General features: G+C 41.8%; 1 protein-coding gene across 2 annotated transcripts in view; it reads left to right on the forward strand.

The window, feature by feature from the left end:
- GABRA3 (gamma-aminobutyric acid type A receptor subunit alpha3) overlaps positions 1-24,688 on the forward strand; it is a 508,794-nt gene extending 484,106 nt beyond the window's left edge. For both annotated transcript variants that reach the window (XM_045285494.1, XM_004715608.2), the window contains exons 8-10: positions 2,265-2,417; positions 12,587-12,798; positions 22,609-24,688. In XM_045285494.1, coding sequence (XP_045141429.1) covers positions 2,265-2,417; positions 12,587-12,798; positions 22,609-22,944 — 701 coding nt within the window. In that variant the 3' untranslated portion in view covers positions 22,945-24,688. The remainder of the gene's footprint in view (positions 1-2,264; positions 2,418-12,586; positions 12,799-22,608) is intronic.
- Positions 24,689-27,188: the final 2,500 nt, after the last annotated feature.

Raw genomic sequence — 27,188 nt, forward strand, 5'->3', positions numbered from 1 at the left:
GCAACATCATTAGTTTCACATACAAGTAAAATGTTTAGAAGATATTTTAAAAACAGTTGCAGCAGTGCATTGACATGGTGGTGGTGGTGGTGGTGGTGGTGGTGGTGGTGGTGGTGGTGGTGGTGGTGGTGGTGGTGGTGGTGGTTAGGTCCTTGCTTTTCAACACCAAATAGGTTTTGTGCAGCTGATTTTACCCAATCAATGTGTCCTTTGATCTCTTGACTACTGCTTCCATGAGCATTGATTGTGGACCCAAGCAAGACAAAATCCTTGACAACTATAATATTTTCTCAGTTCATCATGATGCTACTGATTGGTCCAGTTGTCAGGATTGTTTGCTTTCATTATATTGAGAAATGAAGACTCCTATAGGGTCTATATGATTTGAATCAACTCAATGGCAGTGGGCGACAGGGAGATGCTAGAAATTCAAGATGGATTCACACGGGGGCATGAAATGGGCAATATTATTGCTGATGTCAGATGGATCTTGGCCGAAAGCAATGAATATCAGAAAGATGTTCACAGGTGCTTTATTGACTATGCAAAGGCATTCAACTATGTGGATTATAACAAACTATGGAGATAGTCTTGAGAAAAATGGGAATTCCAGAACAGTTCACTGTGCTCATGCACAACTTATACATGGATAAAGAGACTGTTGTATGAACAGAACAAGGGAATAAAATCAGGAAAAGTGTGCCTCACGGTCGTAGTCTTTCACCGTTCTTATTTAACCTGTATGCTGAGCAAATAATCTATATGAAAAAGAACGTGGCATCAGGCTTAGAGGAAGTCTCATTAACAAACCTTGGTATGCATGTGACACATGCTCGAAGAACATAAAGCATTTATTGATGGAGATCAAAGATCACATCCTTCATTATGGACTACACCTCAATGTAAAGCAACATTCTTACAACTGGATCAATAGATAACATCATGAAAAACGGGTAAAAGATCAAAGTTGTCAAATATTTCATTTTACTTGGACATACAATCAGTGCTCGTGGAAGCAACGGTAAAAAAAATAAGTGATACATTGCATTGGACAAACTGTTGAACGGACCTCTTTAAAATGTTGAAGAGCAAGGATGTCACTTTGAAGATGAATGTGCACCTGACGTATGGAATTTTCTGTTGCCTCATATGCATGTGAAAGCTGGTCAATGAATAAGGAAGAACAGAGAAGAATTATTGCATTTGAATTATGGTGATGAAGATGAATATTGAAAGTCCCATGGACTGCCAGAGGAACAAACAAATCTGTCTTGGAAGAGAGTTAGCCAAAATACTCCTTAAACGCAAGGATGGTGAAACTTCATCTCACCGACCCTGGACATGTCATCAGGAGAGGCCAGCCCCTGGAAAACGACATCATGTTTGGCAAAGAGGGGCACTGAAAAAAGAGGAAGCCCTCAACAAGATGGTTTCACACAGTGGCTTCAACAATGCGCTCAGCCATAACAATTTGAAGGACCGGGCAGTGTTATGGTCTATTGTGCACAGTATTCCTGTAAGTTGCAACTGAATCAAGAGCACCTAACAACATCCTCCTAGGACTGTTTTGTGGATATAAAGTTAATACTCCAACAACACTTAAAATTATCTGGCATCTAGTAGAAGTGTTCATTTTGGAAGATTGCCACCATATGCTTATTTAGGGAGAAGGGTGATGGAGGTCAGTCCACATTCTCCTATGTGAACTTTTGATTCTAACCACAGCTGTCCTTTGAAACTGTAGAACATACTGGTGGAAAGCATAAGCTATGGAACCACCCTGCCTGGGGCTGAATTCGGACTCCACTATTTACTAGCTTGGTGACTTTGAGCAAGTTAATCAGACTCTCTTTGCTTCAGTTTTTTGACATATAAGCTGATAAAAATACAATCTCATAGGATTGTTGTGAAGGCTACGTATTTTAAGAATATAAAATGCTAGGTGAGTGCCTATGGCATACTAAGTACTAGAGAAGAGATTGCTGTTGCATATAATTAATTAAATGAGAACATTAATTTATTTGAATGCGTTTGTGTCAGAGTTGCTCTATGTTGTTACACTGTTAATAATATATTTTTCACAGAAAAAATCACACTGATTCATAATTACTAAAGAGATATGGTGACATAGATTCGAGAGGTGGATGGATATCTTGTTTTGAATATAAGGTTGAGGAGCTTTGTAAGCTGAATTGTAGTCTAATTTGATCTAACAATGGTTTATCAGGCAACATCCTACTTAATTCAACTCTCTCTCTTTCCAGGAGAATATGTTGTCATGACAACCCACTTCCATCTCAAAAGGAAAATTGGCTACTTTGTGATCCAGACCTACCTGCCCTGTATTATGACTGTCATTCTGTCACAGGTGTCTTTCTGGCTCAACAGAGAGTCTGTCCCTGCTCGCACCGTCTTTGGTGAGTTTGGGGTTACGGAACACTGGAGAGGGACATTGGCAAAGCTTTACCAGGGCAGCCAGATTAGAAGGGAGGACCTTGGAAAACAATCCCTGAAGATCAGAGAAGCAACACTTGAGCCCATCAGTTATGGATATGCTTTCAGATCCTGGGACTCAGCTATCTGACTTCTTAATGAGGAAGGAGGAAAAGACAAGCTTTGCAATGCTCTCCTGTTTCAGTCAAGTTTGCCCCAGGATCTTGGGAGGTGCTGATTCTTCTGTGAGGCAGAGGGGAGATCAGTGGGCAGAGCTGAAGAAGGGATAGGGTGAGGAACTACTTGGATAACCCAAACCTGGTTTGGGGCTGTTACATTTGATTGTTGGTACGAGCTTCTGAATTTGCTGCTGCTCCTTCAGCTTTTGGGGGAAGCATGGGTTATATGACCTTTAATAAAGACTATAAGTTTGGAGAGCTTTTCAATAGTTAACTGCATCAGAAGATTTTTCTTCAGTATGAATTAGGTGATGTCTAGGAAGGACTTGCATATCATTAGCATGTTTCCCATGGAAACTTAGGCAACATTTTCATTCTATTCTTCTCAATGTAAGATAGGAGATAGATATTAATGAACTCTTTCAGACTAATGAACAAGACATTCTCAGACGTACTGTGTACGCATATGCCTACCAATCTCCTGAAGCTGTACTGTGTAGTTAGGCAATGCTGTTTCACAAATAAGCAGAATTTCAGGTCAGACAAAGGATGATCTCTTGAGGAAGAGAATGGGTGATCTGTGAAATAGAAAACAAACAAAAACCCAGAAGGGTATGATTTCATGGAAGCCAAGACAGGACAATGTTTCTAGAGACAAGGATTACTCATCTGGGTTGATTTCTACTCTGAATTGGAGATGCAAACAGAAACTGACCGCTGGTTATTGTGATAGGCTTGCTTGTTAGCATTCTCAACAAGTTCTAGTTAAGGTGTGGGGGGGTGGGGTGGGGGTGGGGGAGCAGAAGCTATATGCAAGTGAGTTAAAGATGTCGGTTCTTTAAAATCTAGCAAACTCCATATCCTGAAAATTCTTCCTGTACAAATGTGAGAAAAATAAGGACAAGCAGAAAAATTGAAAAATAGAGTATCAATCACAGGAACTAATACTGTAGTAGCAGGAAGGTAGGTGAATGGATTTTAAGGTCACACAAGAAAGCGTTAGCCTAACTGAAGTCGAGTTAGCATAGGGCTGTGGCAGGCTCAGTAGTGGACCCCTCCCACAATAGTCAGAGTACTAAACTCCAAAACCTGTGAAGGTTACCTTATATGGCAAAAGAGATTGATTTTGCAAGTGTAATTAAAAGTAATAGGATGGAGAGATTATCCTACATTATCCCAGTGAACTCTAAATGCAGGTATGAATGGTGTTATAAGAAGGAGGCAGAAGATGATTTGACTACAGAGAAGAACATGGTCTGACAGAAGCAGGAGCTATTTAAAGATGTTACGTTGTTGGCTATGAAAATGGAGGAAGAAGCTATGAACTCAAAAATGCTAGGCATGTGTCTCTAGGACTGGAAAAAGCAAGTAAAATGTCCCCCCCCGCCCAGAAGCAGTGGCACCTGGCTGACACTTTGACTTGAGCCCAATACAACCAATTTCAGACTTCTGGATGAGCTTCTTATAGGTCCAGAGCTCGCAGATAGTAAAGTTGTGTTGTTTTAAGCCACTAAGTTGGAAGTAATTTGTTACATCAGCCACAAAACACTTATACACATGCCCTTCCCATAAATTCAATACCACAAAAGAGCTATCTATACCCTCAATGTAAGAGAGCACTAGAAAAATGTATTCAACGATGCAGGGAAACAATAAAGAAACTTTGTTTTAAACTGAATTCTGTGAACAGATTCTTTATGTGTTTCTTTTTTTAAAAATTCAAACAGGAGCTCAAGCGAGTTTTGAGTACAGATGAGGGGGCTTCAAATATTCATAGAAAAAAATGGAACTACAGAGAATGAATTTTTCCATGAACTTTTTGAATTGCTCTCATCTTTGCACTAACTGCATACTGCAAGAATCTCTAAGTTGAAATGTTAATGTAAGAAATAATTACAGAATTTTTATGTAAGAATAAAGGACCAAGAATAGCCAGGTTACTAACTACTAAAGAAGAACAAAGTGGAGAAATTCATACCCAAGATATCAAGACTGATTAATATTCTATCATAATTAAGATAATGTTGTCTTGGCAAAAGAAATGAAAAATAAATTAATGGAACGCTATAGAGATCCTAAAAATGGCCCAAATGTATGAAAATTTGATTTATTACAGAGTGTAATTGCAGAGAATTAATTTCAAGTTTATCATGGACCTAAATGTAAAAGTTAAAAATATAAAGATCTTACCAGAACATCTATACTGGTACAGATAAGAGCTCACAACACAGGGAATCCACAACAGATAACCTGCCCCACCTCCAGGACCAATAAGGGGAGCAGCAATAAGAGGAGGGGAAGGGAAGGGTGTGGGGGAGTAAGGAGCAACCGATCACAATACTCAACGTATGCTTCCCCCCCCCCAATTCCCAGGGGGACGGACAGCAGAAAACTGGGTGAAAGGAGACAGCAGTTGGTATAAGACATGGAAAAAAGAGAACAATTTATAAATTATCAAGGGGACCTAGGGGAGGGAGGGAAGAAATGAGGAGCCGATACCAAGGGCTCAAGTAGAAAGAAAATGCTTTGAAAAAGATGATGACAGCATATGTACAGATGTGTTTGACACTATGGATATATGTATGGATGGTGGTAAGAGCTTTAAGAGCCCCCCAATAAAATAAATATTACAAAAATATATTAAGGTCTTAGAATAAATTACAACATTATGTTTGCATTCTTTTGTAGGTAGAAATTTTTTTAGTGCTGATTCACAAAAAGCAACAAGAGTAAAGAAAAAATCTAATAAATTGAACTTCCTCAATATTAGAAACTTTTGATCTTCAAGAAAATTAGAAAGCACATCGTAGACTCAGAGAAAATCCTCTATATGCAAGGAAGCTGCGCAAAGTTAGGGGGAAATCCCGTTATCGTTTAATTCCGTTTCCAATGAACTTTTTGAAGCTGACTCGTACATATTTACCTGACCAACGATCTGTACTGAAGACCATGAAGAACTTCTACCACTCCAATAAGAAGACAGACAACCTAATTTAAGACATTTGCCAAAGAATATGCATAAATGTTCATGGATACATGAAATGATCTTTAACGATATTTTTATCAGGAGAATGCATAAAAACGTGTACATCACACTAAAAACACTCGGGCGGTTAAAATGACAAAGACTGACAACATCACATGTTGACAAGGTGAGGAGCAGTGACGGCGATGTAAAATGACATATGCCCGCTTTGCAAAACCAGTACGGCAATTTCTTATGAAGTAAAAAATACTTTTACCCTAGAATCTAAATATCTGATTCCAGATAAAATGAAAAAAAAATCCAAAAAGTACTTATGCAAGAATCTTCATAGCAGCTTTATAAATAAAAGCCCCAAACTGGAAAACTTCCAAATATACATTAATTAGTGAATAGAAGAATAGATTGCGGTACTGTATATTTACGGAATGGAATGGCAACTCACAAGAAAAAATAGGTGAGCTATTGATTCACATAACAAGATATAGACCTCAACAAAATGTCAAGCAAAAGAATCAAGACACAAAACAATACCTATATTAATTTTTTCATAACTGTTAATAGAATATTTTATTTTGTTAAATTCTAAAACTAGCAAAGGTATGCTATAGATTGAAAGTATGGTAAATATCCAAGATGTGGTTTCCTTTGAGGTGGTATGAATATTACTGGCTGAAATTGGACATGAGGGGATTTACCAGTGTGATGGAAACATTCTCCATCTTGGTTGGGGTCATGGTTTTTTAAGAGGGCTCAAAAAGTTCATGAAAAAAATAGTGGAATTGAGAGGTAATGGCATTTTTTCCATCAATGTTTTGAAGCCCCTTCAAATAATTGTATATATTTGTCTAAACTCTGAAATATACAATCGACTATTTTTATTTTAAATTACATTGTGTTATGAATTATATCTAAATTTAGAATTACAGATACCTGCTGAAACACCAAATGTTTGAGTTACTAGACACAGTTTTTCAAAGAGCTATGATGAATATGTGTAAATTAGATGAAAGATATATGGTAAGGCTAGCAAATAAAGAGAAAAATATACAGATACATATATGTATAAGAGACTTCAAAAAGTTCATGGGCAAACTGGATTTTTCTGTGCACTGAGTTTTTTTGACTATATGAGAGTAACTCAAAATTATTCCTAGTAGGGTTCAAGTTCATGCATGTATGGACTTACTGCAAACAAGGCATGTTTAAACAGGTCTCTCCAATCAATGGATGGCTGCAGACCAGTTCCCTCAGTAATACACTTTTCTAAACCTCATTAGGTTGTCTTCAAAAGTGTTTCAGTCAGAAGGGGGAATCTCACGAGGATCTGCGGGGCCCATTAAATTCCAGGCAAAGAGGTCAGCTCCAAAGAGTGTGGTGACTTTCTAGGGATTCCAAAGGGATACTCTTAGTAGATTTTTCTTGAGGGACATAGGACTATCATAGGGACTTATTGAGAAAATGGAAATCTCTCCTGACAATATGTCCGAAGTCTGCAAGACGAAGTCTCGCCATCCTTGCCTCTAAGGAGCCCTTGAGGCTTACTTCTTCCAACACAGATCAGTGTGTCCTTCTCACAGTCATGGGACTTTCAGTCTTCGTCTCCAGCACCACCACTCACATGCCTCCATCCGTCTTCCGTCTTCCTTATTCAATGTCCAATACGTAGGAAACAATACTTTCACATTTTGATGTTTTTGTTTCATAAAGGTTTCTATGAGTTTGTAGCAATTTATATTCACTCAGGTGTGTGTGTGTGTGTGTGTGTGGGTGTGTGTACGTAAAGAGAGGATGGAGAGAGAATGGTGAGAGGGAGAGAGGGAAAATAATTCAAAAGAAAGAGAACACAATTCAAAAATTCTAGACTGGCAGATACAGATAAAAAACGCATTGGTTTTGACATAGTTTAAAGGAGAATTTGTGACGTGGAAAGTGAGTCAGAATAAAATACTGACAGTGAGTCATCAAAGTCAAAAATATAAAATATATAAGAGAAAGGTTTAAAAGACATAAGATTAATTGGGAAGATCTAAGGTACATGCAATTAGAATCCCAGAGAGACATGAGGTAATGGGAAAGGTCCAATGTTTGAAGAGCACTGTCTAAACCTTATGAGGTTACATGAATCCTACAAGCCCAAGTAGGATGAAATACGAGACATCCGAACAGAGACATCGTATATTAAAACTTCTGAAACTAAAAGAGAAAAATCTTCAAAGTAGTATGAAAATCACATTGTTTTAAAGTCATAACAATAACCTGATAGCAAATTTCAACAGTGATAAAGACCTTTTCACACACAAAAAAATGTCGTTAGCCCCCCCCAAAAAAGAACCCTCTCATCATCAGACCCTCAGTAAAGGAAATGGTGCTCAAGCAGAAGTCCATTAGAAGAGGTGTAAGAAATAATAAAACGAAAACTCTCAAAGGTATGGGTAACACTGAATACATTTTCAATATCTAAGCTAATGGCTTTTTGGATAAAAAAATGTATTAAGAATAAAAACAAATCCATGATTCATATTATATAAATTGAGAGGAGGATAAATTGAAATAAAGTGATTGAAGAACTTTAATTGTCAGGGAAAAGTGTAAAAAGTACTAATTAGCAATAGATTTTTATGTAGAGAATGCATGCTGATTGAAAATCATAAGCATTGTTGCTGGGGATGTTACAATAATCTTGCCAATTGGCAAAACAATTTGACAGTCTCATATGAAGTTAAGGATATGTTTGCCATACAAGCTTGTAATTCTATTCCTATATATTTATCAAGAAAAAAAATGAAAGCATATGTTCACACAAAGCCTTGTATGGAAATCATCACCATGATTTTACTCATAATACTGAACATTGGAAACGATCCAAATGTTCAATAATAGGTAAATGGATAAACAGATTATGAAATATCAATGCAATAGAATACTACACTTCAATGAAAAGAAATGAGTTCTTGAAAGAGGCAATAACATGAATGAACCTCAAAACTATGTGGAATGAAGGAAGCCAGACAAAAGAATAACACTGCATAGTATTTATATGGAAATCTAGGGTGAAAGAAATCCTGTAAGTAGGTACCTGGGCCTGGGGAGAGGGATGGAATGGGCACAAATGGACCCTTGGGGTTGATGGAAATATCTCTAGATGAAACTATACGTGATACTTACCAGGAAAGTTGGAGTAAGGTATAACTAGATGGGAGACATCTCAAAGGATCCCTGGGTTACCACAGGACTGTGACACTGTAATGGCATAGGGAGTGGAGATTAAGGAAGATATGAACCCCCATTTTTCAACCACTTGATCCTAAGATATGAATGAAGAAACAACCATGCTTTGAGTCTGAAACAATGTACACAAGTCAGATTTTAGTTAAGACAAAAAGCGTGCACTCAGAGACCAAAAACTCAAAGCTCACTGCCATCGAGTTGATTGCGACCCTATAGGACAGAGTAGAACTGATCCTATGGGTTGCCAAGACTGGAAGTAGAAAGCCTTCTCTTTTCCCTGTGGACCAGCTGGTGGTTTCAGACTGCCAACCTTACGGGTAGCAACCCCCTCCTCCACCAGGGCTCCTTGCATTCAGAGAAGGGCTTGTGAATTGATGGTCGTAGAGTAAGAGTTAGCGAGTTGAAGGATTAGGGAGAAAGGTGGTAGATAAAGTATGGGAGTTAAAGGTAGATTTGGTAATGCACTTTATAAGACAGGATTAAGCCTGACTGAAAATGAGTCCACACAAAGCCTTGCCCTTGTGGTTATGTCTGGGGTCAAACAAGTATATGAAGCATGATTAATTCTGAACATCTCTCTATTAGAATCTTTTCAAGTCTTGATCTTTAGTTATATAGCAAACCTATAGGCAAGGTTGAAGCAAGATGGAAAAAGAGACTGGAGACTGAAGCACGTGTGACCGGGTATAGCTAATAGAGGTAGTGCCTTATCTGATAGCTCTTTCTCCACAACAGCTTTAGGCCACCCCTCCCTCCTTTAAGGGCTTCTCTTGGGACTTCATTCCATACCTTACTGGATTCAGGCAGGAGAATGACATTTCTCATTCTCTTCAGCTTGCTTCTGAACACCTTGCCTTCCCCAAGTCTGGATGTCTTTGGGGAACATTTGTCTAACTTCATCAAAATTCTGGAAGATAGAGGCAGTAGGGATTGTTCATCCATAAATGGGGAGAATGAAGGCACTGAGAGATGAGAAGATTTGCCCAAAACAGAGCAAGTAAGTGGCAGACTGTATGACATCTCACTTCTGGTTTAGTGCTCTAAACTAGAATATTATTGCCAGTGATCACAAAGTCATCATCATAATATTATTAATAACAATGTGGTTACAATATACTAATAATAAGTTCTCCATGACAGTCTTGTTAATAATAACAACAGTGAAAATAATGGTATTGTTAATTTAAAAACTATTTTAAAAACATGTCAATAGTTCTAGGTCTAACTGTTCGCCTTTGTGGCTATCCCCCAACCTTTCTACAGAAGATGAACAGGTTAAACAATCCCAAGGAGACAGCAACAGGATTGACTGTTAGAGGGTGGGGAGATAGGGAAAGGGAACAGTGAGCCAATTACGTCAGGGATGGCGGAATACCGAGGGATTTAAAATCGCCTGTGAGGAGGGTGAAGTGTCCCTGGGGGTGTTTGATCAATTGTAATGTATCCAAGAGAATTCTGAGAGGCAAAGGAGGGCTATGCATATTTGTGGGGCAGGAGGAAAGAAAAACAGAAATAGAGAAACAACAAGGAAGTATAAATACAGTTATAAATATAGATATGTATATATGTAAAGATATAAATATATAAAGATAGTTGTATTTATATATATTATGTATATAGAAATAATTACACTAAGGAAGCAGATAGGCTTTGGGCCTCTACGTAAATCCTGCTTCAGTACAAGAACGGTTTGTTCTAATAATGTGGCAGTGTTGGATACTCATCTTCCCAACATGATCGCTGAAGACAAAATGGGTACGCAGGCAAATGTGCTGAAGAAAGCAGATGGTGCCTGGCTATTAAAAGATATAGTATCTGGGGTCTTAAAGACTTGAAGCTAAACAAGTGGCCATGTAGTAAGGAAGCAAACAAAGCCCCCATGGAAGAAACATACCGACCAGTGTGATCATGAGGTGTCCATGGGAAACAGTATCACAGGTTCAAAAACAAGCAATCAAACTGACATGAAGGAACATAGGCAAGGTGGAGACTCAAAGCTCATCTGTAAGACAATTGGACAGTCCCTCACAGAAGGGCCACACAAATGGGATGATATCTCCAGGGTGCAATATAGCACTAATGAAACACACAACTATACTCTAGTTCTTTAAAATACCCTCCTTCCACTATTATGGCTCTGATTTTACGTCACTAATCTTGCTAGACCTGCAGATATGTACATTGGTACAATCAAGGTCTTTCAATGCACGAAATCCAAGAGAGATTATCCCCTCAGAAATAGGGAGTATGGATTTCTTATGGATACAGGAAGAGAGGGGGTGTGGGGGGAAGAGGGAACAGATATCTATGATGGCTGTATAACCCCAATCGAAGGAAACGAACATCAGAATTTAAGGAGAATGGATACATGGTTGGTGTAAGTTAAGGCAAAATAATAATAATATATAATACACTGAGGGTTCAGGGGGTGGTAAGGTGGGAGAGGGAAGGGATAAAGCGAAGCTGATATCAAGTTCAAGAAGAAAATAAAATGTATTGAAAATGATGAGGGCAGCAAATGTACAATAATGCTTGATCTAATGGAACTATGGATTATAATACTATCTGTAGAAGCTCCTAATAAAATGTTTAAAAATAAAACCAACATCAAACTCACTGCCATCGAGTCAATTCTGACTCATAAGCGAATCTACAGACAAAGTAGAACTGCTATTTTGGGTTTCTGAGACCAAATTTTTATGGAAGTAAATGGCCTCCTCTTTTTGCCTTGGAACGACTGTTGCTCTATAACAGGTAATGTAGTATGGACTCTTATAAACCTTTTCTCATTGGATGCTGCAACACATTTCTGAGTCTGATATAATAATATCCATTTTATGTAAAACACCTTTCTCAAGGTCACATTGCTAGTCACTAAGATTGTCCGGACCTCAGTCTAGTTCAATCTGACTGAAGCTGATACCGTTGACCACAGCACCGTGTGTCTCATATGTATAGTATAAATGATGGAAATACAACAGTGAAATAAGTCCAAATGAGCTCCAGAATCTGATGTAGCTACAGAACAAAGTTTCTGCATAATCAGAAGTGTGTCCAGAATGAGGAAATTGAAAAGGCTACTGGACTCAGACCAAATCTGGAGTCGGGGTTTCCATTCTGGGCTGTTCAGTAATGAACTCCAGGCCGGGGAAGAAGGAGGATGGAGAGATGTAACCACCACCTGGAGATGAGCAGGTTCATGAGGAACCAGGGGCACCCTTTTCAGGGCGGGAGAGGAGGGAGCAGGCTTTTCTGTCTTGTGTATTTAGAATTAAAGTCTTGGATTAGTCAATGGGCTGGGAATTAGAAATAATAATAATAATAATAATAATAATAATAAAACAATTTCTCTTGTGATGGAACCAGCCCCTTCCTGTTCAATAGAAATAATTAAGCAGAGACTAGAAGACACCTGTGAGAAGCCTGTTTGGGCAATCCCTATGCTAATTGGGATGGAGCCATTCAGTTGTTTGTTTGTTTTTTAATTTAATTTTATTTATTTATTTTTCTTTTTTAACATTTTATTAGGGGCTCATACAACTGTTATCCCAATCCATACACACATCAATTGTGTAAAGCGCATTTGTACATCGTTTCTCAAAACATTTTCTCTCCATTTAAACCCCCGACATTAGGTCCTCATTTTTTGATTGATAGTCTTTCTAAAATTTTTAGCAGAGTGTAGGAAATTGGCAATCTCAATCTCATAAGCCTTCAATGTTTTCCAGTAACAACTGATTCTCATCTTCTCTCTCCCCAGGTGTTACCACTGTACTCACCATGACCACCTTGAGTATCAGTGCCAGAAACTCCTTACCTAAAGTGGCATACGCGACGGCCATGGATTGGTTCATAGCCGTCTGTTATGCCTTTGTATTTTCTGCGCTGATTGAATTTGCCACTGTCAACTATTTCACCAAGCGGAGTTGGGCTTGGGAAGGGAAGAAGGTGCCAGAGGCCCTGGAGACAAAGGTGAGATACAGCAAGAGAGGGTCCGAGAAGTATCCCCTGAGAGAACTGTATTGGGACCAGGAGTGGGCAGCCTGCAGCCTGCAGGAACTGGACAGGGCTATATGCTGTTCACTGGGGTCATAAATCCATTTCTCAACGGGAGTGCTTCTTGGCAATGTGGGCTATCAGCTGAGGACAAAGCAAAGAAAGCAGGCCTCGTGGAGGGCTGCTGCCTTGGGGTGGAAAGTGAAACCTTAGTTTCATAAGGAAAGACTGAAGGGGAATCCACTGGTACTTACCAAGTCACTTGTAGAATGGACTCCATTTTCACCGCAGAGAACACTCTCTACAGCCACTTCTGTCCTCACACCTGGGTACATTCACATCATAATCACCCCACAGTGAGAGCCATTCCTGCTGGGCCTTTATTCATTCTGTATTCTCTACCTGAAATGCTCCTTTCTCTTTTCTGTGCCTCATTCTCCAAGATGCAGATGAAACAGTACTTTCTTCATAAAGCCTTTCTAGACTCCTCTGGACAGATTTGGCTCTTGTTGCAAAGCTGGCTACATACCATTTTAAAAGTATCTGTTTGCATTACAGTTACTTGTCTGCCTCCTCTCTAGACTATGGACTTCTTGCGGGCAGGGTCTGGTCTGCCTCATTGCACCGCATCTCTGAATAAATGGCAGATGGGATTCCAAAACCACTCTAGTTCTCTCTGAAGAATTATAGGGAAGAGCAAAAGTTCTAAAGATTTTTCAAAATGGGGAAATATGAATTTCATGGAACATGTAATAGTCACTTAGCAAAGTGTTAGGGCAGTACTCTCCTGAATCTGAGGGACACGTTATTTCCATTCTACACTCCTATGTCTCGTCAGATTATGTATTAAGTGGAGAGGCAAAGTAGTCCTTTTGAGACCTGTAAGAACTGAACATCTCTATCATATCCTGCCTTAGAAAAATATTGGAGAATATTTCTGTAAGAGAAGGAACAACAAGGGAACTAAAATCAATGGAGAGAAGAATGTACAATGCCTAGTGGGGCTTAAACAAAGGCAATGTAACAGCGAGGAATTATTAAACCCGAATGATAGCTGAATGTGATAGTGGGACAAGAGGAAAGTAAAAGGCAATAGAGGAAAGAACCAAGAGGCAAAGGACATTTATAGAGGTCTAGATCCATGCATGCACATCTATAAATATATGTATATATGATGATGGGGAAGTAGATCTGTGTACTTATATGTTAAGAATTAAGGTAGCAGATGGACATTGGGCCTTGACTCAAGTACTCCCTCAACACAAGAACACTTTGTTCTAATAATCTGGCATTCTGTGATGCTCACCTTCCCTACATGATCGCTGAAGACAAAATGTGGTGAAGAATGCTGATGGTGCCCGGCTATCAAAAGATATAGCGTCTGGGGTCTTAAAGGCTTGAAGATAAACCAATGGCTATCTAGCTCAGAAGCAACAAAGCCCATATGGAAGAAGCACATCAGCTTGTGTGATCATGAGTTGTCAATGTGATAAGGTATCAGGTATCTAAGACCCAGAACAAAATCATGCCAATGTAAAGGGGGCGGGGATTGAGGAGTGGAGACCCAAAGCCCATCTTTAGACAATTGGACATCCTCTCACAGAAGGGTCACAAGGAAGAGATGAGCCAGTCAGGGTGCAGTATAGCACCGATGAAAAACACAACTTTCCTCTAGAACCTTAATGCTTTCTTCCCCCCACTAACATGATCTCAATTCTACCTTACAAATTGGATTAGACCAGACCATGCACACTGCTACAGATAAATGCCCGCAGCACAGGGAATCCAGGATAGATAATCCCCTCCAGGCCAACAATGAAAATAGAGATACCTGGAGGATAAGGGGAAGGTGGGTGAAGAAAGGAGCAATCAATCACAAGGATCAACATATAAGCCCCTCTCAGAGGGACGAACAACAGAAAAGTGAGTTAAGGGTGACAGAGGACCATGTAAGATATGAAAAAAATAATCTATAACGTGTCAAGGGTTCATGAGGGATGGAGGGCTGGGGGAGGGAGGGGGAAATATGAGGAGCTGATTGATACCAAGGGCTCAAGTAGAAAGACAATGTCTTGAAAATGATGATGGCAGCATATGTACAAATGTGCTTGACACAATGGATGGATGTATGGGTTGTGATAAGAGAATGTAAGAGCCCCCAATAAAAGTATTTAATAAAAAAATAAATAAGAGAAGGCAGTAACACATAAAGGAAAAAGGCATGAGATCCATGAAAGGTAGTGTACAACCAAGGCAAGAAGTGAAGTCCTAAACAGCAAGCCTCATGAGGAACCAGTTCAGTTTGGAGCAGGAGGCTAGGCATATTGATGACTGAACGAAAAATACTGCTGTAATTGTATGGGAGGATGGGGACAAGGTGACATATGTGGGGTAAATCATCATTTATACCCTTCAGTGAATGATCCCTCTGCTTCCTTTCTTTTTATCATGAAAAGACAATTGGCAATGTGCAAAACTGCTGAGTATAAGCATAGTGTAATACAAACTAAATGAAAAAAAACTACATTTATCAAGGAGATACTTATTCTTAGAAGTGCCTTTAAAGTATTAATGATTGTTTACCTATTTTCTGGAAACAGTGTTCCTTCAACTATCTTACTTTCACATAAGAAAACCGTAACATCTTGCTCTAGAATAATATTTTATCATATTTTACAATGGATAAAATGTTCAACTTCCATATCTTAGACAAGTTTTTTTCTTATCATGGTTGACTTTTGTTTCTAAGGGACATTCCAGCTACAATTTGAGTCGCCCCCTGGTCTTTTTCCTGTGAGCTAAGAACATTCAGTGTGGGGTTCAGCTTTATTCATAAACTAGCGGTCCTCCCACCGTGTTCTACAGTAGGCATTAATGCCCTGACGTCATACTATATAACTGGTAAATTGATGGAAACAAAGCCTAACAGCAGTCCTATTGACACATGACCTCAGCAGTCAGGAATGGCAACTGATTGAGAGAAGTTAAGGGTGTCCATAGATGCACTGAGCACCGCACCAAGTGCTGAGTGTCATAGGGAAGAGAAAGCGAAAAGAAATCCTCCTGAAAAAAAGAAAAGAAATCCTCCTCCATTAAAAAAAAATGTATCTACCATCTGACTGTTTCTCGAGGAAATGATTTCTTCAGCGGACCTTGCAAAGGGATGGCGCTCCTTCATTGCCTTCTACCTACTTTCAATTTTCTCCTATGCCCTGTGTCAGCTGCTTTATCATGGATGCTCATCTCATTTTCTATTTTTCTTCATCATCTTCCCAACATCTTTCTAGCTACATGGCATTGTTTACAAACACTTCAAATTCCCATCATCCTCCTGCACTTGGACGATCTAATGGAATCTATAAATTAGAATTAATTATGGTCAGCTCAATCGAATGAGGTCTGGATTGTCCCAACTGACAGGCACTGGTATATAGCTTCTGATACTGCGCAAGGATGTTGGAAATGAACCAATCTCATTGTACGCTTGATCTAGGCTTTTTTTAGAAAGACCCTGAGACTAAGCCAGACAATAGTAGTAATCCAAAGGAGACTACTAATAGTAGTAATCCAAAGGAGCCTACTAATAAATTGTATTGCAGACATATGTTCTACAGGTCTCACCTCCATGCCATCCTTGGTTACCACTCAACTTGTTGTTTCCTCAATGGTTCTTTACTCATGTCTTATCTTTTATATTCTTCATTGAATGATGCCTCCGCTTTCCATCTTAACTGACACCCGATTAACAACAGAGACCTTTTTCCACTGAGGCCCAGTCAAAGCTGTTTAACTTCCGACTTTGATTTTTCAAGAAGTGAAGTTCACATCCCCTTCTCCCCAGTACTGATATCAAACTATGACACTTTTATATTCAGAAGTCTCCTTTGAAGCTCCAACTTTTGACTTGGCTTCTCATACATTAGGATTTCTGTTTTTTTCTTTTTCTACTTGGTTATTTTCCATTGCCTTACCATCGCCTTCTTGATATTTAAATGTTGAAGTCCCTCAGGACTCCGTATTCAGACCTCTTTCTTCTGCCCAGAAGTCAAAGTGATTATTTTAAATTATAAGTTAGAAACTTTTTTTTTCTCAAAATACTTTTAATGGCTTCCTACCACACTTAGGTCAAAATCCATAGTCATTATCATGGCCTTCAAAGTGTTACGCAACCTGGTCCCCAGATACATGATGTTACCTGTACCATCCCTTTCCTGTTCTGTTTTTGGACTCTTTTTCCGCCTTTTTTTCCCATTCACTTCACTCAGGTCACGGTGGCCTTTCCGAGAAGCCTTGAACGAGTCATCCTCGTTCCAAACTGAGATGGTTTGTCCGTGCTCCTTTTTCTCTGGGGGAAATTTTGTTGTTAGAATGTTTTTGTGCTTCTTGGCTCATATTATTCAGGTCTCTCTGTTCACCTTCTCAAAAAGTCTTTCTCTTACCACTCTTCTTTAAAATAGCCGTCACCAGCATTCTCCACCTGGCCCAGCTATATGGGCTCCGTCCTACTCATCACCTCCTGGCATTGCATTGCAGTATGTCTTCAGAGGCTTCCATTTTGAACATAGGTGCCCTCCCCTGGAATAGAATTTCCTTGAGGACGGGGCCATGCTCTCCTATTCACTGCTGTCTCCCAGCACCTAGCAAAGTATCTGCCACATAGTAGACACTCATGAGATATTTGATAAATGAAGGAGCAACCTCTACAGTTTCTCTGAACCTACGATTGCCTCTGATTTCTTCTTGCCTCTATCTAGCTTGACTACCTACATCTCTTTCATCTGCCTCCTCTCTAAAAATGTCCCACAGCCATGGATATACTGTGGACCTTTATGAGCTGATCATTTTCAAGTCTGCGAGTTCTTCAGCCTGTGCCTGAAGTCTTTCTCTGTGTCCCAGATCCATTCTGCCATCTCTTTCCCACAACATGTACCTACTGTATGTACTCGTGGATAAGCCGAGTTTTCCGGCTCATTTTTTATGCGTTTTTTGGTGGTAAAATTAGGTGCCTCGGCGGATCTTAGGGTCAGCTTATCCTTGAGTATATATGGTACCCTGAATCTTGACCTCACTCATGAGAAAGACAGAGCAGCCACTCCCGCAGATGTGCCTCACATCTGCTGTGTCACCCTCCTCCCCAGTACTTCCTCCACATTTTTGCCCTGGTCCTGGAGTCACTCCCTGCGTGTCCTCTGGATACTTCTTGTCCTCACAAGAAACTGGTTCAAGTGATCACTTTTCTTTCAGCCGTATGTTCTCGCCTTTTTATGGGCTGACTGGATCTATCCAAATCAAGCTTGCCTCTTACCTCTCTGAATTGCCCTGACTTTTGCCTCTTTGAGTGATTCTTGCATTTTCTCCCCCTTATATTTTAGTTCTCTTATTTTTATAAAGCTTCCTGGGGGTAGGGTCTCAGATTGATCTTTGAATCGACAAAGCAGACCCTCTGTTGCTCTGCTCCACCTCTGAACAATGAGGTTCAAAGAGCTGAGTGGGCATGTGGGTTTGACACAGAAGTGCCGGGCCATATCTTCATAGGCCTCCGAAGTCTCGCCTGAGACTGTAATCCATACGGTGATGCCCTTCTAGACACAAAGTTGATAAGAGTGCTACCTGAGAACGAAATTCTGGAGTTGAGGTTGCGTTGGTCAATGAAAGTGTTCACTGCCACCTCCCCAATGCCACCAGTGGTAGTTCCCTAGGAGGAAAAGTATCCTTGTAACAGCGTCAAATGGCCTGGGGAATTTAGAGGAGTCCAGGTCAGCTTTCTGATGTGAGAATGCCCTAAGACTGACTACAGAGATTCTCCGGGTATAGGAAAGCTCACACTTTCCTAAACCAAATGAGTCAATGCTGACTCATAATGGCACCCTGTGGGTTTCCCAGGCTGTCACTGTTATGGCAGTAGAAAGCCCAGTCTTTCTCCTGCAGAGCTGCTAGCCATTTCAAACTGACGACCATTCAGATTGTAGCCCAATGTGTAACCACTACACCACCAGCACTCCTACCTCAAGGCTTAGGTCACAGCAGTTCTCAATCAGGGGCCACCTGATTCCTAACAGTAGCAAAATGACAGTGATGAAGTAGCAACAAAAATAATTTGATGGTTGAGGGGTCATCACCACATGAGGAACTGTATCAAAGGGTCGCGGCATTAGGAAGGTTGAGAACCACTGGCTTAGGAGGAAACAATCTCGAAATCACCCCAAGAATCTTCAATGTGGGTGAGAGAGGGTGCTGGGCCGTGGGCATGTCATTTTTCTCATTCAGTAAACCTCCATCCAGATAGTTGCCTAGGGAGCTAGGAATTGAGTGAAAACTTGATCAAAGCTAAATCCATCTAGTCTCTACCAAATTCCAGAGCAAGGAGATGGATCAGAAAAGTAGATGTAGAACTGGGGGAATCCAACCCATTCTTCCCTGTTGCTTGTCCCTCTCTTCTCAACACTATAACACTCACTTGGGGTTTCTTCCTTGACAATTTCCATCATAAGTGTAATGGTTGGTGAAAATGTGTCACGTGGGCAAGGGTGAAAGAAATGCAAAGGAAATTTTATGTTCTTCTTAAAAAAAAATAAAAATCTATAACTAAAGCAACCCCTGCATCGCATTGCCCCACGTGAGGACCATATAGTGCCTACAGAGCTAAGGAAAGTTTTCTGTTCACAATGACTCCTTGGCAGATGCGGTCTTAAGCAGCTTATGAGCCGACTCCATGAATGAGTACACACGAAAGCTTTTAGCAAAGGCAGGGTGGTGGGTTTTCTCCTTTGTTTTTTTCCTTTTGTCTTCCCATAAGGGGCAAGGGCATTCTAAGCAAATTAATCAGTAAGCAGGCAAACAAGTATTCTTTCATTTAATAGCAAAGGCATTTAGCAGCAGGACTCTATTCACACGATGAATTTGCTAATTATAAATGAGTCCCATGTAGTAGTTAAGCATTTACAAGGTTCTTAGAGTTCTGTCCTCTTTCCACTCACAGCATTGTGACTGCAATTGTCAAAGAGAAGGAACAATATTGTTTTTAAAATGTCCCATTAGTCAGACTGTTCCTTTACCTAAGCCGCCGCCGCCTCCCCCCTCCCCCTGCCCATCCAGCCCTCTCCCCCCTCCTCCTCTGCTGAAAACATTGATGCCAGTCCAGGCAGACTGAGCCGGTGAGCTCAGAGGACCAGAGCCTTTCAGACGGAGCCTCTGCTTGTGGCTCTTTGCCTTGGACTCTGTGATCCAGCCATATCAAATTCCTCCTCATCCCCCAAACAGTACCCACAGCCTGGCCACTGGCTTGGCCCTGCTGCCTCATCTCATGAGCTTTGTGTTCCAACTCAGAAGGCCCATTGCCTTCTCTGAGCTGCCTTGTTCATCACTTGCAAGTACTTTGTCCTTCCCTCTTTGGAACTGCCATCGCACTTTGAGGGTATTGGTTAGCCTTCTGATCCCATTTTATGGCAATGATCTGTCTGCATGGCTGTCTCCCTCACTAGACTGTGGACTGCTGAAACGTACTCATTTACCAACTTTTCCACCAATCCCTACCTACCTAGTGTAGTTCTTGGTCCAGGAGCACCAGCCTTGGGCGCCATCTGCCATTGACCTTAACTTTGAGGAGGCTGGATAGGGGCACAGAAGCTTGTAGCTCATCATAGGAGACCAGCTTGGCGTAAATGTGGCTTGAGGCAGCTGCTCTCCTTGACATCAGCACAAGAGAATGTGGCGTCTAATTGACTTTAGATTTAACTGGCTGATGCTATTTGCGCCAGGAGCTCACTGGCCGTCTACTTTGCTAATTAGCACTCGTTAAACGAACATCCCCAGATCTCCTCCCACCAAGAGGCAGGGAGGGAACTGGCATCTGCCACCATAGTTTCTCCAATAGGACTGCAGTGTAGTAAATCCATGACCCAATGCCAAGGTGCTGAAGCCATCACTAAGCATTCAGGGGACAAAAGTTGGTATTTGGAACAGGGTGGTGAATGACAGAAAAAGGGAGAAAAGATAAGAATCACAGGAACCGGAAGTGAAAAAGAAAAGAAATAAGAGATAGGAGAAAGATGTTAGTGAGAGAAGGTTGGAATAAAGAATCCCACGGAAGAGAAAGTCAGTCATTGAGGACCAAGGGGCCAAGCACAGGGTAACAAGGTAACATCCAGAAATGTGGGTGAGATGTGTTGCTTCGTTCTGCACCCTTGTCACCATCATGGGTACGCTCTAGGTCCTTGCAGTCACTGTCTCCTTGGAGTGCCTACCAGCCAAAGCCCACTGCCATCGAGTGGAGTCAATTCAGACTCAGAGCCATCCTATACAGGGTTTCTGAAAAAAGAAACCTTTACGGAGCTGGCAGCCTCGTCTTTCTCCTGGGGAGCAACTGGTGGATTGAAACCCCAGGGTCTTAGGTTCCCAATCCGGTGCTTCCCCACAGCACCACTAGGGCTTTTTGCCTTCCAACCTAGAGGGCACATCCCCCCTCCCTCCCCCCCACCGCCCCCGTCCCACAGCAAGTTTTCCTGTGGCTCATTTTCTGAAGTACATTGCCAGACTTTCTTCCTGATCTGCCTTAGTCTGGAAGCTCCACTCACTGAAATCTCTCCAACATGGGTGACTGTGCTGGCATTTGAAATTCCTGTGTCTCTAGGCTGATCCAAGCTGAGCTTTGGCTTCTTTTTCCTCTTCTGTATGAAGGGAAGCCCAGTGAAGTTTCCATTGTTCTCATGACAAGTGCATATGTATGAAGCCAATGGGGACATAGGGAGTCGTGTTTGTCTCCCATTGGGTGCTTTGTTTTTTAAACGCTAGAGATGATAGATCCAAAGAACACTGCTCCAAGGAGCTCCCAGCTGCTACCGTTTGCTATGTCAGAGGGGCCCACTTACAGACTCCTTGGGTAGGCTATGGCTTTGGCCTGTAACCTTGCAAGGGTGGAGCACCCCAGCATGCCCCCCACCCCAGCTTGCTGAACACATTTACAGTGCATGGAGGGGCGGATGCTGTGAAAATGATGCATGTCAACATGCCATCGTTTTTATCGTCTCTTTATGGCAAAATGACTTCGTAGACTCACCGAGCTCTCTCCCTCACAGGAGATGTGCCCCTTGATGGTTGCGGTCTTGTGCAGTTATTTCTCAGATAACCAAAAAGTGGCTCGTGTCTGTAGAAAGCAGCACCGGGCAGCCCTGGGTAAAGGTTAGGAGCCCAGGTTGTTGCTAGTTTGGGCTCTGCCACTCAGTGTCAAGCTGAATTGTCTTATCTGTCAAACGGGAATGATCTCCCCCGCCTACTTTATAGAGAGTTGCTGTGAGAATCAAACCATGGGATACGAGAAGGCTTCAGGAAAAAAAAGCCCAGGAAAAAAGTCTATTGTGGTTTCATTGTATTTTACCATGAATTCTTTGCAGCCTTCTTGTACCTAAGACCTGGTATATGACCAGTACCTCATAGTTGACGAATGACTTCCGCAGCCATTCTTTCATTTGACGCTCTCAGCAATGCTGCCATTTAGTTTGATCCTCATTTTACAGATGAAGAAACGGAAGTTCAAAGAGGTGAAGTGATTTGCCCAAAGCCACATAGCTAGGAAGTGGTAATGCCAAGGTGATGCAAATTTCCTCTTTTTAAATTCATCACCAATGATCGCTGGACACAAACCTGGCTCTTCAGTGTGATTGGCTTTGTGGTGCCTGTTTCTGAACTTCCCTCTTGACTCCTCTTGCCTGAAAATGCTGACGGTACTCTATGCAACGTATTAATCCACTTTTGTTTTGTTCCTTCTCCCCTATTTTTTCTGATCCCTAGAAGAAAACACCAGCTGCCCCAACCAAGAAAAGCAGCACCACCTTCAACATCGTGGGGACCACCTATCCCATCAATCTGGCCAAGGATACCGAGCTCTCCACCATCTCCAAGGCTGCTGCTCCCAGTGCCTCCTCAACCCCAACCATCATTGCTTCACCTAAGGCCACCTATGTGCCAGAACCCCCCGCGGAGACCAAGACCTACAACAGTGTCAGCAAGGTTGACAAAATATCTCGCATTATCTTCCCTGTGCTCTTTGCCATATTCAACCTGGTCTATTGGGCTACGTATGTCAACCGAGAGTCAGCTATCAAGGGCATGATCCGCAAACATTAGATAGAAGTGGGGGTCTAGTAACCAGACCACTGTATACCCTGTGAAGCATTCAGGCACCCAAACACCGAGGCCCCTTCCATGTGTTTCAGGATTCTTTTTTAACCATCCACCAAGCAGTGACTCTAAAATATATTTATGAATCTCAATGAAAAACAATAACAATGAAAAGTCATTGTCCCTAAAACAGTGCTGAGTGTACCCCCATCAGAGCCAAACACTGCCATTTGTCCAGTTGCTCATTGAGTCTGCCATTCTCCCCCAGCTAAGGGTACCGCATGCATTTTATTACACTCTGTCCACTGCAAGAATAACAGGATACTCCACTCCCTGGATTGAAAGCCTTGGCTGTTCAAGAGGTCCAGACTGAGAATAATTGACTGGTCTGAACCAGATGATGCTGACTCCCTAAGGAGCCAGGCTGGGCTCATACATGGAATTCTGCCTGCCACTTCCCCAACCTAAAGCAGGGCCCACTAGGCATAAGTACTGATGGTAAAAGCAGGAGCCAGTGATAACCTATGAGTATGCTCCTCCCCACCTTCCCAGCTCCTTTCTTGATTTGGAGATTACTGAGGACAATGGAGGGCCATCACAGATGGCCCACACAGAGAGAGCTAACTGGACAAACCTAGCACCAAGATGACTGGTGGTCTGCCATGACCAGCCTGTCGGAGGTAGAGCCCTCCTTGGTATATCACTCCACTGGGAAAGGCCTCGCGGCTCCATCTCTTTGCCTCCCATAGCCAACGAGGCACTGCCTAATTTGGACTCATTGCCACTTGCAACTCTCCAGGAAAAAGAACCCAGTTCTTTTTTGTTTGTTTGTTTAATTGAAACAACCAAAGCAGGATAAATAGAGAAAAATCCAGATCAAATACCTACACAATAGTTTTAAAATATGGACAAAATAAGGACATCACCTCCCTACCAGGGCAACTAGTGAAACACTATACGAGACAGATGTTTGTGACTGGTGGTAGTTGGGTTTAGTACCTGACTCAAAACAGAGGGCCACTGGGAGCCAACAGTCAAAATCTTCCTTCTGTAGCTGCTACAGCCCCAAACACTGGCCCAGGCCCCCTGTGTCAGACACCTCGGTCCTGTGTTGATGCTGATTCTGGAAGAGATGCATTGGAGATCTGTACCAATCTCTCTAGTGAGTTTTTGAGTCAACTAAATCACTAACTTTGCTACGAGTTGTGTTTTTTTTTTATGTAGTAGTCAGTTGATCTCATGCATTCTTAATCTCAACGGGCACAATTGAGAAGTGTTTGTGAAGCAGATAAACCAATTCCTGGTGCTTGAATGAAACAGAACTGAGAATTCTGGTCCACCTTGAGCTGAGAACCAGCACAATCTCAGTGGGCCTGCTGGGTCTGGAGTGCAGTTAGGTTGGACACCCAAAGAGTATTAGGGAGTCATACGTTGTCACCCCAGGAGACCACTTCTAATAGTCATGGCTCAAATGTTTAAGATGGCAACCAGCCACTTGAGATCTGAATACCTATACTAGTTGCAAGTGGCCCAGAACCCCAGGGTAAAGCTCAGATGCCACCACAAGCAGATACTCCCTGTTCACTTCCTGAACCAAGCTTCTAAGGGGTCTATCACTAGCTTCTGTGATCCATCCTTCCCCCATCTCCTGCTTCCTTGTCATTGCTGGGATAATGCATGCCAATCCCATTCTTTCTAAGACTGTGTCAGTAAGTAAATACGTGAATAGAAGAATCTAGTCTCGTGGATATGTGGGGACGGGGGTGGGGGGTGGGGGTGGGGGTGGGGCTGTTAATGAATGTCTTAAGAAATATAGAATGGAAGCCTGACCTTTGCCTCTCTGTAGAAATTGTGTTTTCAAATGCTTTGGTGCAATGTTAAGTGGCTGTTTATTAAACTCTTTCTGAATTGTACTAGAGAATGTTTTCATTATTGTGCTTTACCTATGAAACTCACAGGCAATACTATAACGTTGGCTTTCACCTCACCTCTTGTTCCACCCCGACGTTCCACCTCTTAGCACTGTGAGAATAGGCTTGAAATAGGGTGTCTCCAGAGCAAGAAGCCTATTACCATGATGCCGAATGGATCCCATGGGAGTTTCATCGCCTAATATGATAGCGAAGGAAACAGCTACCTTTCTTCCTCTGCTAAATTCTCTCACTCCCCCAAATACAGAAAAGTATTGTCATTGCACTTCTAAAGGCGTTCTCTTTCCCATCAATTGCTATTTCTCTTATGTGATAGCTTCCTTTGGTGATAACTGGCAGAGTGGAAGCGTGTGTCAGGTTATTTAAGCAATGTGGTTAGGGAATGAATGGATGATAACCTTGTATTTCTTAGAGATTAAGCTTGGAAATAGTCTCATGAGATATGCTCCTGAGGCATGGGGAGAATCTCCTTGGGAAAGTATTTCACCTCATATAAACGGTTTGCTTCTCTTTAGTAGAAGCACGGACTTGGCCACTCTGACCCTAGCGTCCAATTTCATCCCTATGGTCAGCTGCTGGATGCCCTGAGCTGCAGCCGTCCCATAGTCCCTGGCCAATTCAACCACACCCCAGAGCAGCCACAGCAGGGAAGGCAGCAGTCTGCTTTGTAAAATGGCCTGATAACCACCCTAAAAAGGTTGTTTCCTTGTGAACGTTCTGAAATTGTTTGATTTTGTAAGTCAGCCCCTTAGTCTTAGGGAAAAGCTCAAGGTGTTCCCGTTCAGCAGGCTGGGCTCAGTCAATCTGGACTCCAGTGTTTTACGGTTTTGAGTACATGGGGGGAATACCCCTAAACATTACCAGAGGGTATGAACCTAGAGGCTGCTAGTAGAATGTCTGTTACATGCGAGATGCTAAATGAATATTTCATGAACAAATGAGTGTTCATGTATATCAGAGTTCCTTCAGCGTGGTGGTGTTAGGTGCGTAGCCAAACTGTGGTCATTGGAGATAAATGGGAATAAAAAATGCTAAATGCAGTTTTCTAAAGCAGCTCTAAGAGCATTCCAGTATTAATAAGTGTGCTCTGTTTTAAGTAATTTTAAATAGCTCTTTCCTAGTTGAACAACTGTTTATTCCTGTGGGCTTTTGAATCGGGGGAACTAATTTAATAACATATTAGTACCTAGTGATAAGAGTACTGAGGGTAAGAGAGGATGGCTTACTGGTGCCTCAAACATCAAACTCCAAACAGAGCCTGTTGTCCCATCCCGGATGGCCCTGTGTCAAGAGGATACCTATGGAGGCCTTCCCCATCTGCACTTGGGGAAGAGAGAGACCCTCGAGAACTCCTCAGAATCCCTGAAAGAGATCCAGCAGGAGATGGAAGGAATGGATAGGAGCAAGGAAGAGAAAAGAAGAAATTAGTTGGGAAAGTTACCCAAAAACCTTACTATGGGGGCAAATGTCTTGTCACTAAAGACTAAAAGAGTTTCTGCTTCCACTGATGCCCTTTAGTCAGCGGACATTAAGAGTGTGACCATTTGCTGAGGCAAGGCTGTAGGCAACTGCCCTTATTGACCTGAGAAAGCTTCTCCCCTGGACCTTCGACTCCCCCAGCCTACTTCCCAGTCTCATCAAAGGGCGCCCTGGATCTGTTTTGCCTTGCTGCAGCCTATGGGGAAAGCACTGAGACTGGACCCCTGGATCTTAGCCAGGGGGCACTCCCATCGCCAAGGCGAGGTTGGGCAAGGTCCTCTCCTTTCCTGAGATGGTCCCCACTAGTCAATGGAGGTACCAATCAAAACTACACTTAAAAGAGCAGCTGCCCTGGTGGCCATTCTGCCTTGAGGGTGACCTCACTCAAATTTTCCCACCAACTTACCCCAGGAACATAAACCCTATCTTTCCTTTGGTTCCTAGTGACACAACCCAGGTGGGTTGGCAACATCAAAATAATTTAATGAAGCATCAAACAAGGACAGCTAGGAGGCTGCCTTACAATTATCTATTACTGCTGTAACAAAAATATCTCAAACAGGTGCTTTTAAAGAACAGAAATTTCTGGTTTCACAGTTCTGGAAGCCGAAAGTCTGAACTTAGGGCATGACTCTAGAGAAAGTTCCTTTTTTCCCCTTTCTATTTCAGAATCTAGTAACTGCCAGTAGTCCTTAGACTTCCTTGGCATTCCTTTGTATCCCTCTTACTCCTGTGGTCGTGTCTTTCTCTGTTTTTTTGCTCTTTTCATGAGACCCCACTGAGAAGGGATTAGGTTTAGGACACACTCTACTCCATGAGTTACATTTTGAGCTGAACACC

Source organism: Echinops telfairi, unplaced genomic scaffold, assembly GCF_000313985.2.
Source record: "Echinops telfairi isolate 266 unplaced genomic scaffold, ASM31398v2 ScPeMD7_7472;HRSCAF=8510, whole genome shotgun sequence".
NCBI classification, from domain to species: domain Eukaryota; kingdom Metazoa; phylum Chordata; class Mammalia; order Afrosoricida; family Tenrecidae; genus Echinops; species Echinops telfairi.